The 12805-nt window shown below is 38.6% G+C and overlaps 1 protein-coding gene across 3 annotated transcripts in view; it reads right to left on the bottom strand.

The window, feature by feature from the left end:
* Positions 1-12805, bottom strand: part of NRBF2 (nuclear receptor binding factor 2) — a 37045-nt gene that overhangs the window by 16290 nt on the left and 7950 nt on the right. The window contains exon 2 of one of the 3 annotated variants that reach the window (XM_047826255.1): positions 2250-2334. The exons of 1 other annotated variant lie outside the window; for it this stretch is intronic. In XM_047826255.1, coding sequence (XP_047682211.1) covers positions 2250-2334 — 85 coding nt within the window. Of the gene's footprint in view, positions 1-2249; positions 2335-12805 lie in introns of those variants that run through there. One more of the 3 variants, XM_047826257.1, reaches the window with a different exon arrangement.

Genomic DNA, 12805 nt, shown 5'->3' with positions numbered 1-12805 from the left:
ACATGGGCTTGAACCCACAAACCATGAGATCATGACCCGAGCTGAAGTTGGACACTTAACCAACTTAGCCACCCAGGCGCCATTCCCTATCATATTTCTAAAATAAATCCCTTCAGAATATATTTACACCCATACCTCCCAAAGCACCTCTGCTATAAGCCCTAGATATAAGTCAATTTAGAAAATACTAAGCTTATTCCAACCACGTCAATTTTCAAATTAGCATTACATTCACAACTCCACTCTAAAAAACACAAGGCTATTTTTAACCCAGTCTAAACTCCAAATCAAATCAGCTCAGTGGGATTAACTGATCACACTTGAGTTCTATCTCCCTAATTAAAACTAATGGGATCCAAAAGGCTGCCTTTATCTTTTCTACTCCTGAGAATGTCACAGATTGTAGATACTGAGAAAGTGGGGAAAGGCGTGTAAAGCCCAACATCGGTTTTAATTCCTCAAAGACAGGGACACAGATTAGGAATGAAAGAAACGTTTCTCCCTTTTATATATTCAGAACCTCCTAACGCTCAATGCACAACATATACTGATCACTCCATTGTGATATATTTTATATACATGTAACCACAAAGACTCTGGGTTATTTAACCAGAGGTATTACTTCACTGGGGCATTCACCCACAACACTGTTGTTGTTGTTTTTTAAATAGTGTAATATATTGTCTTTTCTTTTCTTTTTTTTTAAGCTTGTTTATTTATTTTGAGAAAGACAACACGTGAGCAGAGGAGGGGCAGATAAAGAGAGAAAGTGAGAGAATCCCAAGCAGGCTCCACAGCACAGAGCCTGATGTGTGGCTTGAACTTACGAACTGTGAGATCATGACCTGAACAGAAATCAAGTGCCACTTAACTGACTGAGCCACTCAGGCAACCCAGTACACCGACTTTTCCAATTTCATTCATAACAAAATATGGTTTATGAAAGATTTAAAGAGTACTAGCTGCCAAGTTTAATGTTGCATAAAGGTCCCCATAAAACTCCCTATAAAAATTCACAAAGACTTATGGGGTACGTAGTATGCACTCAGCCCTACAGCTGAAGGAGTACACTTCAGTGGCAAAACTCATTCTTTAAAAATAAGACTTGAGGGGTGCATGGGTGGCTTAGTCAGTTAAACGTCTGACTTTGGCTCAGGTCATGATCTCGCAGTTCATGGGTTCCAGCCCTGTGTGAGGCTCTGTTCTGTGTCTCCCCCTCTCTCTCTGCCCCTCCCCCTCCTCGCTTGTGCTTTGTCTCAAAAATAAACATTAAAAAAAATTTTTTTTAAATAAGACTCAAATTTTTTTCTAAAAATCATGGACATGTAGGCAAAAATCACTAACAAAAAAGGACTTATTCAAACCAGGATCCACTGTGTGGTATTTCAGCAGTAAGGCAACACTGGTGGGGTATATTCTGCCAAGAAAGAACATGGCTTTAATCACTGCAGTGGCCTAGAAGAAAAAGAAAGTGTTTTCCTCTAACAGAAAGACTATAAGATTTGTTCTAAGAAAGGTGGCCTATTTTGAATGCAGCATAAGTAAAACACTCCCTCCTCAAAGCTTTTAGGTTAATTAGCCAACTGAAACCAGTCTGTACAAAACAGACCCCAAAAATCTATTTGAGTTCAGCATATGCTAGACTGTGGGACTGACTGGGATAAAATTAGATGTTTGATAAGTCATTAATTCTAAATTTCATACCTAAAAGCAAGCTATCATCAGCATGACACCATAGGCATGAATGTACAGATGAAATATTCAGAAGGAAACTAAGGAAGACCACAGAAGAGTATTATCAGCATCTTAGAAATTCAGTGAAAATTAAATGGTTAGAATTAAGTTAGTTATTACTTTCATAACCCAAAATGGCTAACTAACTGAAATCCATTTTCCATAGTAACTAAGATGTATATTGACAGATATCTTGCAATCACTTCTATCTTTAGGGTTCTCCAGGTTCAGAAAGCTGTGTCCAGGAGTCATTTTGCATATACAACCAGTATTGCATATAGAACCTTCATGGTTTAGAAAGACAAGGTTAGGAAGAACTGGGAAATCCAAGATACTCACTTGAAAAATAGTCCAAACTGACATTCTGGTAGGTCAATACTGTCAACCTTGTATATGCAGGCCAACAGCCCATCATTACTATTGTGACTTTCATTCTGAATAAACTGTTGAGAGATACTGGAGAAAAGAAACTGCCCTCCAGTTTAGACTTGGTATTTCTTTAAAAGAATACTCACCTGAAGCCTTTTTGTGACAAGAAATAGCCTCTTCGTATTTTCCTGCAGCTAATAAACGATCTGCTCGTCTGCTCTGTTGATGAGCCTAGAAGACAAACATTCCTAAGTTCCTCCAAATTATATAAAAAGACACGACTTAAAATTTTTTGACAAGATAAATAATGCCTTTTTTTTGCCACCCATCAAACCATTACAGCTGTATCTATGAGAAATCTAACAGGTAGCATCTGAGGACTGGCATCTTTTCTCAACTCTACCAATAAACTATCAAGTTTAACACCAGCGCTGAGCTCCTTCAATGAGTCACATTCTTCCATTCTTCAGAGATTAACCAAGAGTTACAATCACAGATTGTATATTTATTTACTTGACTTTTAACAACCTCCTTTCAAAACAAAAGCTATCTTGTAGATCCTTTCACTAGTTTGTATAGTTTAAAAACTACAATAAGGAAATTATAAAATAGTAAAATTCAAGCTTCTATTAACTCATTCTTTCCTTTCAACATTAAAGTTACTATTTAAGATAAAAATCTGTATACTGTACAGCTAAAGAATTATACCAATATTTAATATTACAGTGATTTTTTTTTCAGGTAACACTGACCAAAACAAAAAACTCAGATGTGAAAGCAAATGGCTCAAGTGCCCCCAAATGTAAAGGTAAATGGATTAATAAGTAGTCACTGGCCTCTTTACATGTGTGCTACACTTTAAGAATTACTACAACATGGGACACCTGGTGGCCAGTCGGTTAAGTATCCAACTTCGGCTCAGGGCATGATCTCATGGTTCATGAGTTCGAGTCCGCACCAGGCTCTGTGCTTACAGCTCAGAGCCTGGAGCCTGCTTTGGATTCTATGTCTCTCTCTCTCTCTCTCTCTCTCTCTCTCTGCCCCTCCCCTACTCATGCTCGCTTGCACTCTCTCAAAAACAGATAAACATTTAAAAAAATTAAAAAAGAAAAAAAGAATTACTACAACTTTATGAATGTGATTCCCTTTCTTACATGAGGATGTGCAGCAGACATATCTGACCTAAGGTTCCACAGTTAGCAGACAAGGAACAAGACAGAAATGATCAAAGTCAATTTTTCTAACTAGGTAGTTTTCCTCACTAACAAACTCACAGATGATTTAGAAACGCTGCTTTAAAAAAAGTAAAAAGCATTGTACACCCATCTTCATAGCAGCATCAATCACAACAGTCAAAAAAAGGTGGAAGCAACCCAAATGTCTCTATATATTTATATATGTATATACATACATATATAATAGAATTATTATTAAACCTTGAAAAAGAAGGAAATTCTGATGCATGCTACAACATGAACTCTGAGGACATTATGTTAACAATAAAATATAAAAGGGGCACCCGGGTGGCTCAGTCGGTTAAGCATCACTCTTGATTTTGGCTCAGGTCATGATCTCAGTTTAGGAGTACAAGCCCCGCATTGAACTTGTGCTGACAGAGTGGTGCCTTCTTGAGATTCTCTCTCCCTCTCTCTGCCCCTCCCCTGCTCACATTCTTCCACCCCCCACAAAATAAATTTTAAAAAATTAAAATAAATAAGCCAGTTACAAAAAGACAAATACTATATGATCTCACTTATATGGATATCTAAAGTAGTGAAACTCATAAAAACAGAAAGTGAAATGGTGGTTGCCAGGGGGTGGAGAGAAAAGTGAGTTAAGGTGGAGAGTTTCAGTTTTATAAGGTGAAAGGTTCTGGAGACCTGTTGCACAAATGAATATACTTGCTACTAAACTGTGTACTTAAAAATGAGAAAGGATAAATTTTATGCTATGTGTATTACCTCAATTTTTAAATCATTATTTATTGTTATTTTTTTTTTAGTAACCTTAACTTAAATGTGGGGCTTGAACTCGGGACCAGAGATCAAGAGCTGCATGCTCTTCCAACTGAGCCAGCCAGGCGCCCCTTTACCTCAATTTTTTAAGAAAGCAAAAAGCAAATCTGTTCTGTCAGGTGTAAAGTGATTTATCTTGAATGCTTTTCAAAAACTGTGCCACAGATGTCTCATAAAAATACTTCAGAGAATCACTTTTGCAACAGAGTAGAAATATTCTGGGCATGTTTGCAAATCGCACTCAATGTAAAACAGAGGTGAAGACATAAGTAGAAATCAGCAATGCATGCTTGTTTACATTTTCCCTTCTATTTATGTCAGAAGACACAACACTATTTAAAAGCAAGATCATCCATTTCAACTGTTTCAGAGGCTGTTTACTCTTCAAATAATAACTAAACAAGTTTTGTCCCTAAGTCTTAATTTATTCCTGAAAATAATGATGGGTAAAAGAAATGGCTAGGGGCTTAAAATACTTTTAACTGAGCATAAAATACGTCCTGAACACAGGAGTATCTTTTGGTACCTAGAAATGACACAGATCTTTTGGGAAGAGAATATACACGAAGAAAACTAAGTTAGAATCAACATGATTTCTCTATGTGTTCTGATAATATAGTTAAAGCAAGTGGCAATCAACAAGGTTCTAGGTGTGTGGGGGGGAACCCACAAAGGAAGGGGTGAATTTGCATGTGCCTTAACCTTTCTGAGCTTTGAAAGAAGCCCTACATAAGAGACAAACCTCTGAAATTCCAAAGTATCTCCTAACTGTGGACAGCAAAGTGCAGATCCAGCCCTATCCTGAAGCCAGGGCTCTGGGCACAAGTCTTGGCTCTGCCACTAACCAGCTAAATTATTTCATCCTTCAGGGTCTGTTTACAGGTGATGAACCTGTAAGATGATAGACATGGACTATATCGGTGCTACTCAAGTTTTAGTGGAATACAAATCACCTGGGGATCTGGTTAAAATGCAGACTGATTCAGTAGGTCTAGAACAGGGGGTCGAGATTCTACCCACATGTAGCTGAAGCTGCTGGCTCTGGGACACCCTTTGCAAAGCAGGAAGAGATGCTCTCTGAGGTTACCTCTGATGATATTAACCACTTTCTACGTTGTACTATGAAGTACAACTCCCTAAATAAACTTCAAGCTCCATAATAACAGAATAAATTATTAAATACCAAAGAAACACACAAAAAGTTCTCAAGTGGTGAGAATAGGATCTCATACCTGTCCTGACTTCCCTAAAACCTTCCCATGTAAAGTTCAAGCTCTGATCACTCTGCCAATTCAAGAGTTACATCTCATTTAAAAATACACACCTACTCTAGGTTATCTGGCACCACAGCAATCAAATTCCCTATTTAAAAAAAATGCAGGGGTGCCAGGGTGGCTCAGTCAGTTGTGCGGCAGGCAGGCTCTTAATTTCGCCTCAGGTCATGATCTCCCGGTTTGTGGGATCTGCACTGACAGCACAGAGAAGCCTACCTGGGATTCTCTCTCCCTCTCTCTCTGCCCCTCCCTGCCCTCCAAATAAATAAACTTCAAAAAAAAATAATAATAAAATACAGTTCCTACTAAGCTCCTGTTACACACCCAGCAAGCAGAGTCTCTGTACAGAGCTTGACTGCCTAGATTCAAATCTTAGCTTGAACACTTATTAGACACATGAAACTGGCTTTCTTAACTTTCTGCCTGAGTTTTCCCATCTCTAAAATGAGAGTACAGTGAAAATTAGTTAAAAGACAATAAAAGCCATGGCAATCCCTGACATTAAGTTCACAATATATAGTTGGGGAGACTAGACTAAATTGTTTTGTTTTTTTCCCCTAACTGAAGATACTATAGGAAAATTATCTTGGTAACATTTCTTATTTTTATGATTATTTTTAATACCTCTTATTTTTAAAACAAATTTTAAAGATCTCTAATTTAGGGGCACCTGGGTGGCTCAGTCGGTTAAGCGTCCAACTTCGGCTCAGGTCATGATCTCATGTTCATGAGTTCGAGCCACATGTTGGGCTCTGTGCTGGTAAGCTCAGAGCCTGGAGCCTGCTTCAGATTCTGTGTCTCTCTCCCTCAAAAATAAACAAACATTTAAAACAAATCTCTAGTTTAAAACTGATCTCTTTAAATACTGTCCTTGGTAGAATCACAGCCATTAAATGTTAAGTCCATAACTATGTTTCTTCAGTAACTCAAAACAGCAACAAAAAGCAACTGAAATGGAAAATGTTGGTGAGAGATTCTAAAAGCAGTTTGGGCACTCATATACATATACATATATATATATATATATATATATATATATATCTGTGTAGATCTCTCTCTCTCTCTATATATATATATATCTTTAATTTTTTTAAGGGGGGGGGAAGAGGGAGGGAGAGGGAGAGAGAGAAAATCTTACATGGGATCCACAGTGAGGGTGGGTCCCAACACGGGGCTCATCCCACCATGACTGTGGGATCATGACCCAAGCGGATATCAAGAGTCTAATGCTCAACTGACTGAGCCACCCAGGTGCCCCTGGGCACTGATATATTTTAATTCTGTTAACACGTTTTTCTTTTGCCAAGTATTTCAAGATGCAGTAAGATTTATGGAAAAGGCTTTATCTTAATATTTCATATTCATTCAGAAAGGATAAAAGACACTCCAGGTCTTTGAGTGGTTTCACTAACAATTCAATTTAATGTTTAAGAATGCATCTATTTTGAGTACTGACCAAATTAAGCTTTTTTTTTTTCCTTAAAGTATCAATATTGACCAGGAAACTGTTAGACAGAAAAGGCAATGTAACACTCTTCAAGAGCTTCAACTCCATTAACTCATTTTCATCTCCCTAGCTGGTAAATAAATGAGCTCAATTTTTTGTTTGTTTTAACCCTCTGGATTTCTTATAAAAATGTATAAATCTTTCATAAAAGTCAGTGTTTTCTAAACTAACAAACAAAACAGAAACAGACTCATAAATACAGGGAAGAGGGTGGGTTGACAGATGAAGTAAAGAGGACTAAGAAATAAAAACTTCCACTTATAAGTCACAGAGATGAAAAGTGCAGCATAGGGTATAAAGTCCATAATATTCTAATAACATTGTATGGTGACAGATGGTGACTAATTATGGTGAGCACTGAGTAATGTATACAACTGTCAAAACACTATGTTGTACACCTGATACTAATATATAACACTATGTCAACTATACTTAAAAATAAAAATAAAAAAATGGTGTTTTCTTTTCTGTCCTAATTATCTTTTATCATTCTAATAGGTCACAGTTAACTAATCATTAGTAGCTGTGTCCCATAGGATATATATTTTTTTTAACTCAGGTATAGTTGACATATAAAACATTTATTTAGTTTCAGGTGTACATGATTTGATATTTGTATATATTGCAAAACAATTACCACAGTAAGTCTTTTAACATCATACACCATACACTGTTACAAAAAATTTTTTTCTTCTGCTCAAGACTTTTAAGGTCTACAGTCTTAGCAACTTTCAAATATGTAATTCAGTATTATTAACTATAGTCACCATGTTATATATTGCATCCCAGGACTTATTCATAACTGCAAGTTTGTACCTTCTGGCCTCCTTCATCCATTTTAACCTTAGTCACCATGGCAACTACCAATCTATGAGTTTGGGTTTTTGTTTTGTTTTGACTTTTAAGTTCCATCTGTAAGTGAAATCACTTAAATTTGTCTTTCTCTGACTTTTTCAAATAGCATAATGCCCTCTATCTCCATTTATGTTTCATAAGTGGAAAGACTCTGGGTTTTTTTGTGGCTAAATAATATTCATTATATAAATACCACATTTTATCCATTCATCCATCAACGGGCACTTATTTTCATATCTTGGTTGTTACCAATAGTCTGTATATCTTTTCAAGTTAGTGTTTTTGTTTTCTTCAAATACCCAGAAATGGAACTGCTGGATCATATGGTATCTCTATTTTTCTTTTTTCTTTTTTTTTTTTTAATTTTTTACTGTTTACTCATTTTTGAGAGAGAGTGAGAGCACAAGCAGGGGAGGGGCAGAGAGAGGGAGACACAGAATCCAAAGCAGGCTCGAGACTCTGAACCATCAGCACAGAGCCTGACGTGGGGCTTGAACTCACAAACCACAAGATCATGACCTGAGCTGAAGCTGGACACTTAACTGACTGAGCCACCCAGGTGCCCCATGATGTCTCTATTTTTCATTTTTTGAGGAACCTCCATACTGTTTTTCATAGTGCCTGCACCAATTTGCATTCCCACCAATAGTGCACAAGGTTCTCTTTTCTCCACATCCCAGCCAACACTTGTTATTTCTAGTCTTCTTGATATTAGCCATTCTAACATGGGTGAGATGAGGGGTGCCTGGGTGGCTCAGTCAGTTAGGCATCCGACTTCGGCTCAGGTCATGATCTCACTGTTTGTGAGTTTGTGAGCCCACATCAGGCTCTGTGCTGACAGCTCAGAACCTGGAAGCCTGCTTTGGATTCTATGTCTCCCTCTCTCTCTGCCCCTCCTTCCCCTTTCAAAAATAAACACTAACATGGGTGAGAGATATCTCATGTGGCTTTGATATGCATTCCCCTGATGATCAGTGATTATTAAGGATCTTTTCACGTACCAGTTAGCCATGTGGATGTCTCCTTTGGAAAAATGTCTTTTCAGATTCTCTGTCCATTTTTTAATTGGACTGTTTGTTCTTTTTGCTACTGAGTTGTATGAATTCTTTATGTATTTTGTTGGACACTAACCCCTTATCAGATGCATGATTTGCAAATATTTTCTCCCATTCAGCAGGTTGCCTTTTCAATTTTCATTTTGTTAATGATTCCCTTTGCTGTGCAGCTTATCAGTTTGATGTTCCACAAAATTATATTTTCTTGATATTCTTTGTTGATTTTCTTATTTTCTTTACTTCTTTATCAACAACTGTTGGTAAGCAGTTATATCATAGCTATATCATAGCTCCCAATGACGCCTGCCTTCCGGTATTCATACCCGTATGTAATCTCTTCCCCTCTAATGTGCACTAAACCTAGTGACCTGCATCTAAGGAATAGAATACAGCAAAGGGGAGGGGATGTTGCTTCTCTGATTAGGTTACAAAAGACACTGGCTTCCATCTTGGTAGCATTCACTCCCCCCTTGCTCACTTTTTTAAAATGTTGATTTGGTAGAGAAAGAGACCTGGGGAGAGGTGGGAGGGGCAGAGAGAGAGAAAAAGAGAGGGAGGGAGGGAGGGAGGGAGGGAGGGAGGGAGGGAATCCCAAGCAGTCTCCACACCTGTCAGCACAGAGCTGACAAGGGGCTCAATCTCAGGAGGCTTAGGGTACTGAGCCACCCAGGTGCCCCTCCCTTACTCACTTTAATAAAGCCAAGGGTCATGTTGCAGGCTGCCCTACCAAAAAGCTCTCAGGGAAGGAACTGAGGGTAGTCTGCCAACAGCCAGCAAGGAACTGAATCCAAAAGCTGATTCAAAAGTCCTCAAGGAACTGAATTCTACCATCAGCCATGTGAGTGAGCTTGGAAGCAGCTCCTGCCCCAGTGGAGCCTTCAAATGGGACCACAGCCCCAGATGATACCTTGATGGCAGTCTTATGAGAAATCCTGAAGCAGGACCCAGCTAAGCCATATCGTTATTCCTGCCTCACAGAACCTATGAGAAAACAAATGTGTGCTGTTTTAAGCTCCTAAATTTTGGAATAAGTTGCTGTATAACTCATATCTCATATACTAATAGTATGGCATCTTTGTCTTTTATTGTAAGCTACCTCAAATTCTATTTAGAAATAAATCTTTTTTTTTTTTTTTAAAGTAAGCTCTATTCCCAACATAGGGCTTGAACTCACAATCCCAAGATCAAGAGTTGTGTGCTCTACTGACTGAGCCAGCCAGATGCCCCTAGAAATAGATAATGTTTAAATAGGGAAAGCAGTGACTGGCCAATCCTTGTAAGACTGTGATACCCTATCACCGAGTAAGTATTAGATTTCATGATACTATAATCTCATATTTAGGTACTTTCTGGCATTTAGAGTTTATTAATAAACTGATGTAATTTTGCTTTGAGAACCTCTTGAATTCTCATGGAGATGAGCAAGCTAAGCATTGTCTTACCCTCCAGCTGTAGACAATTACAAAGCTGGATACAATATATAAAAACAACATTTTACACTGAACAAAAAATAACAGAAGGCTACAACTTTAAGAAAAGGAAAAAGTGCAAGGTGAGGCTTTCTTTCTGAGAGCACTTTCCAAAATGCAGTGCAGAAAAACAAAACCCAAGCAGAAGGTGGTATCTACTTGGGGAAAAGAAATGAAGAGTAGAGCAAAAAGGTTGGAATTTGAGGAGGGTCCAGGATTGAAAAGAATTACACTGAAGACGACAACCTAAAAATATGCATACAAAAGTCCTTTCAGGTCTGTAGCCAACGTCTAAGCTGCACATGCACCAGGTTATAATTCCAGGAGGCCTAGCAGACACTCTAAGCAGACATTTCACAAGCTACACGATGTTGGGAAGACAGGCTATAGTTTAGACCTGAAGAGTATAGGGATGCTGGTGAACACCGGAGACTTTCAGTTGAGAACCCAGAAAGGTCAGCCCCAGGAGTAAGAATCACACTCTAGGCATTATGGGTAAAACTAAAATAGACCCACCCTAATAAAGCCTAAAACCAAGTTTAGATGGATCACGGTGATCTGCCAGTATTTTAACCGCCAACCAGAACAAAACACTCTTTAGAGGAAGATGCTAACTTCAGTCTCTACAACATATCATCCACAATGCATGAAATATTAAAATAACCTTACTAAGCATGTGAAGTAGGAAAAAGTGATTGATAATAAAGACAAAGACAATGAAAACAGATCCAGAGATAATCCATGTTGAAATTAACAGCATGGAACTCAAAGCAACTATGCTTAAGATGTTAAAGAAAATACAGAAAGAGGATACAATAGATGGAAAGAAAACTAGAGACATGGGATGAAAGTTCTGTAAGAATTGGGGACTTTGTCCTATTCACTGTTAAGTCCTTGAGGTCCAGAACAGTACCTGACAAGAAGGTAGTTACTCGTAATATTTGTTGGTTAGTTGGACGAGGGAATGAATGGTAAGTTGCAGGGAAGAATGGAAGAAGTCATGTTTACAGCTGGTAACAGGGGCACCTGAGTGGCTCAGACGGTTATGCATCTGATTCAGCTCAGGTCATGGTCTTATGGCTCATGAGTTTGAGCCCCGCGTCAGGCTCTGTGCTGACTGCTCAGAGCCTGGAGCCTGCTTTGGATTTTGTGTCTCCCTTTGTCTCTGCCCCTCCCTCACTCATACCCTGTCTCCGCCCCTCTCTCTCTTAAAAACAAACATTAAAAAAATAAAAAATCAAAATAAAAGTTGGTAACAAAACCAAAGACTGGAAAATGCTGACAGAACATTACTGTATTTCAGAAAAATATCAGAATCAAATTCTGCATCAAAATTTAAAATAACTATATATATGGATATACATATATACAGAAAAAGAGTTGGTCTTTGATGCATTTACTTCATTCACGATTTCATCCACCCAATCTCTAGGACATGTTAATCAGAATTTTCCTACTCCCTCTCAAGTAAAAATGAAAGCACAAGGGGCACCTGGGTGGTTCAGTCAGTTAAGCATTCGACTTAGTTTCGGCTCAGGTTATGATCTCACAGTCTGTGAATTGGAGCCCTGCATGGGGCTCTGAACTGACAGTGTGGAGCCTACTTGGGATACTCATACTCTCTCTCTCCCTCTCTCTATCTTTCTCTCAAATAAACTTAAATTTTTTTTTAAGTTTTAAAAAAAATGAAAGCACGCTACTACAAAATGTTCTAAAACCTTTATAAAAAGTAAAACAGTAACGTCTTACTGTGTGCCCTGTACAGATTCCTCCCTTGCTGAATCCTCCTCAGAAGAGCCAACCCTTTACACACATCCCACTGGTCTCTGTGAACTGCTCTTCTTCCAGGCAATCAATATGATTCTTGTGCAAACTGCCATATTCTTAATTACCTCATCCCCTGGACACTAAAGAATTCATTCCACTGCATTTTCAAACTTAGGGACAGAGACTATGTCAAGAAAGTTTTAAGTGGTTCTAACTACTGTGACATTCAGGAATTAACTAAGCCTGCAGAGACATAAAGCAGTCAAGCCTGAAGTGGCAGAGGGAGAATCTGATCATCTTTAAGCCTTGGGTCCCATACTTTCTTAGACCTACCTGCAATGTAGCCCTGCCCTTCCTGCACCTTTCTTTGGATTCCAATCAATTACCCTTTCAATAAATTATCCCTTTTGGCATAAACTAATCTGAAGTGGCTCTCATCACCTGCAACCAATGAAAATCCTAGCTAAAACTAGATCACTTAATGACTGCAGCCACCAAGAAGTACCTTCTACTTCCACATGCTAACTGTTTCAGAAATAGATTGGGGTGCCTGAGTGGCTCAGTCCATTAAGCGTCCGACTTCAGCTCAGGTCATGATCTCACGGTTCGTGAGCTCCAGCCCCATGAGTTGGAGCCCCATGAGTTGGAGCCCCATGAGTTGGAGCCCCATGAGTTCGAGTCCCGTCTGTGTCTGGCTCTGTGCTGACAGCTGGGAGCCTGGAGCTTCTGATTCTATGTATCCCTCTCTCTCTCTCTCTCT

This window comes from Prionailurus viverrinus, chromosome D2, assembly GCF_022837055.1.
Source record: "Prionailurus viverrinus isolate Anna chromosome D2, UM_Priviv_1.0, whole genome shotgun sequence".
NCBI lineage: Eukaryota > Metazoa > Chordata > Mammalia > Carnivora > Felidae > Prionailurus > Prionailurus viverrinus.
Note: the sequence above shows the minus strand (reverse complement) of the source record. Positions and strands in the feature narration are given on the sequence as shown.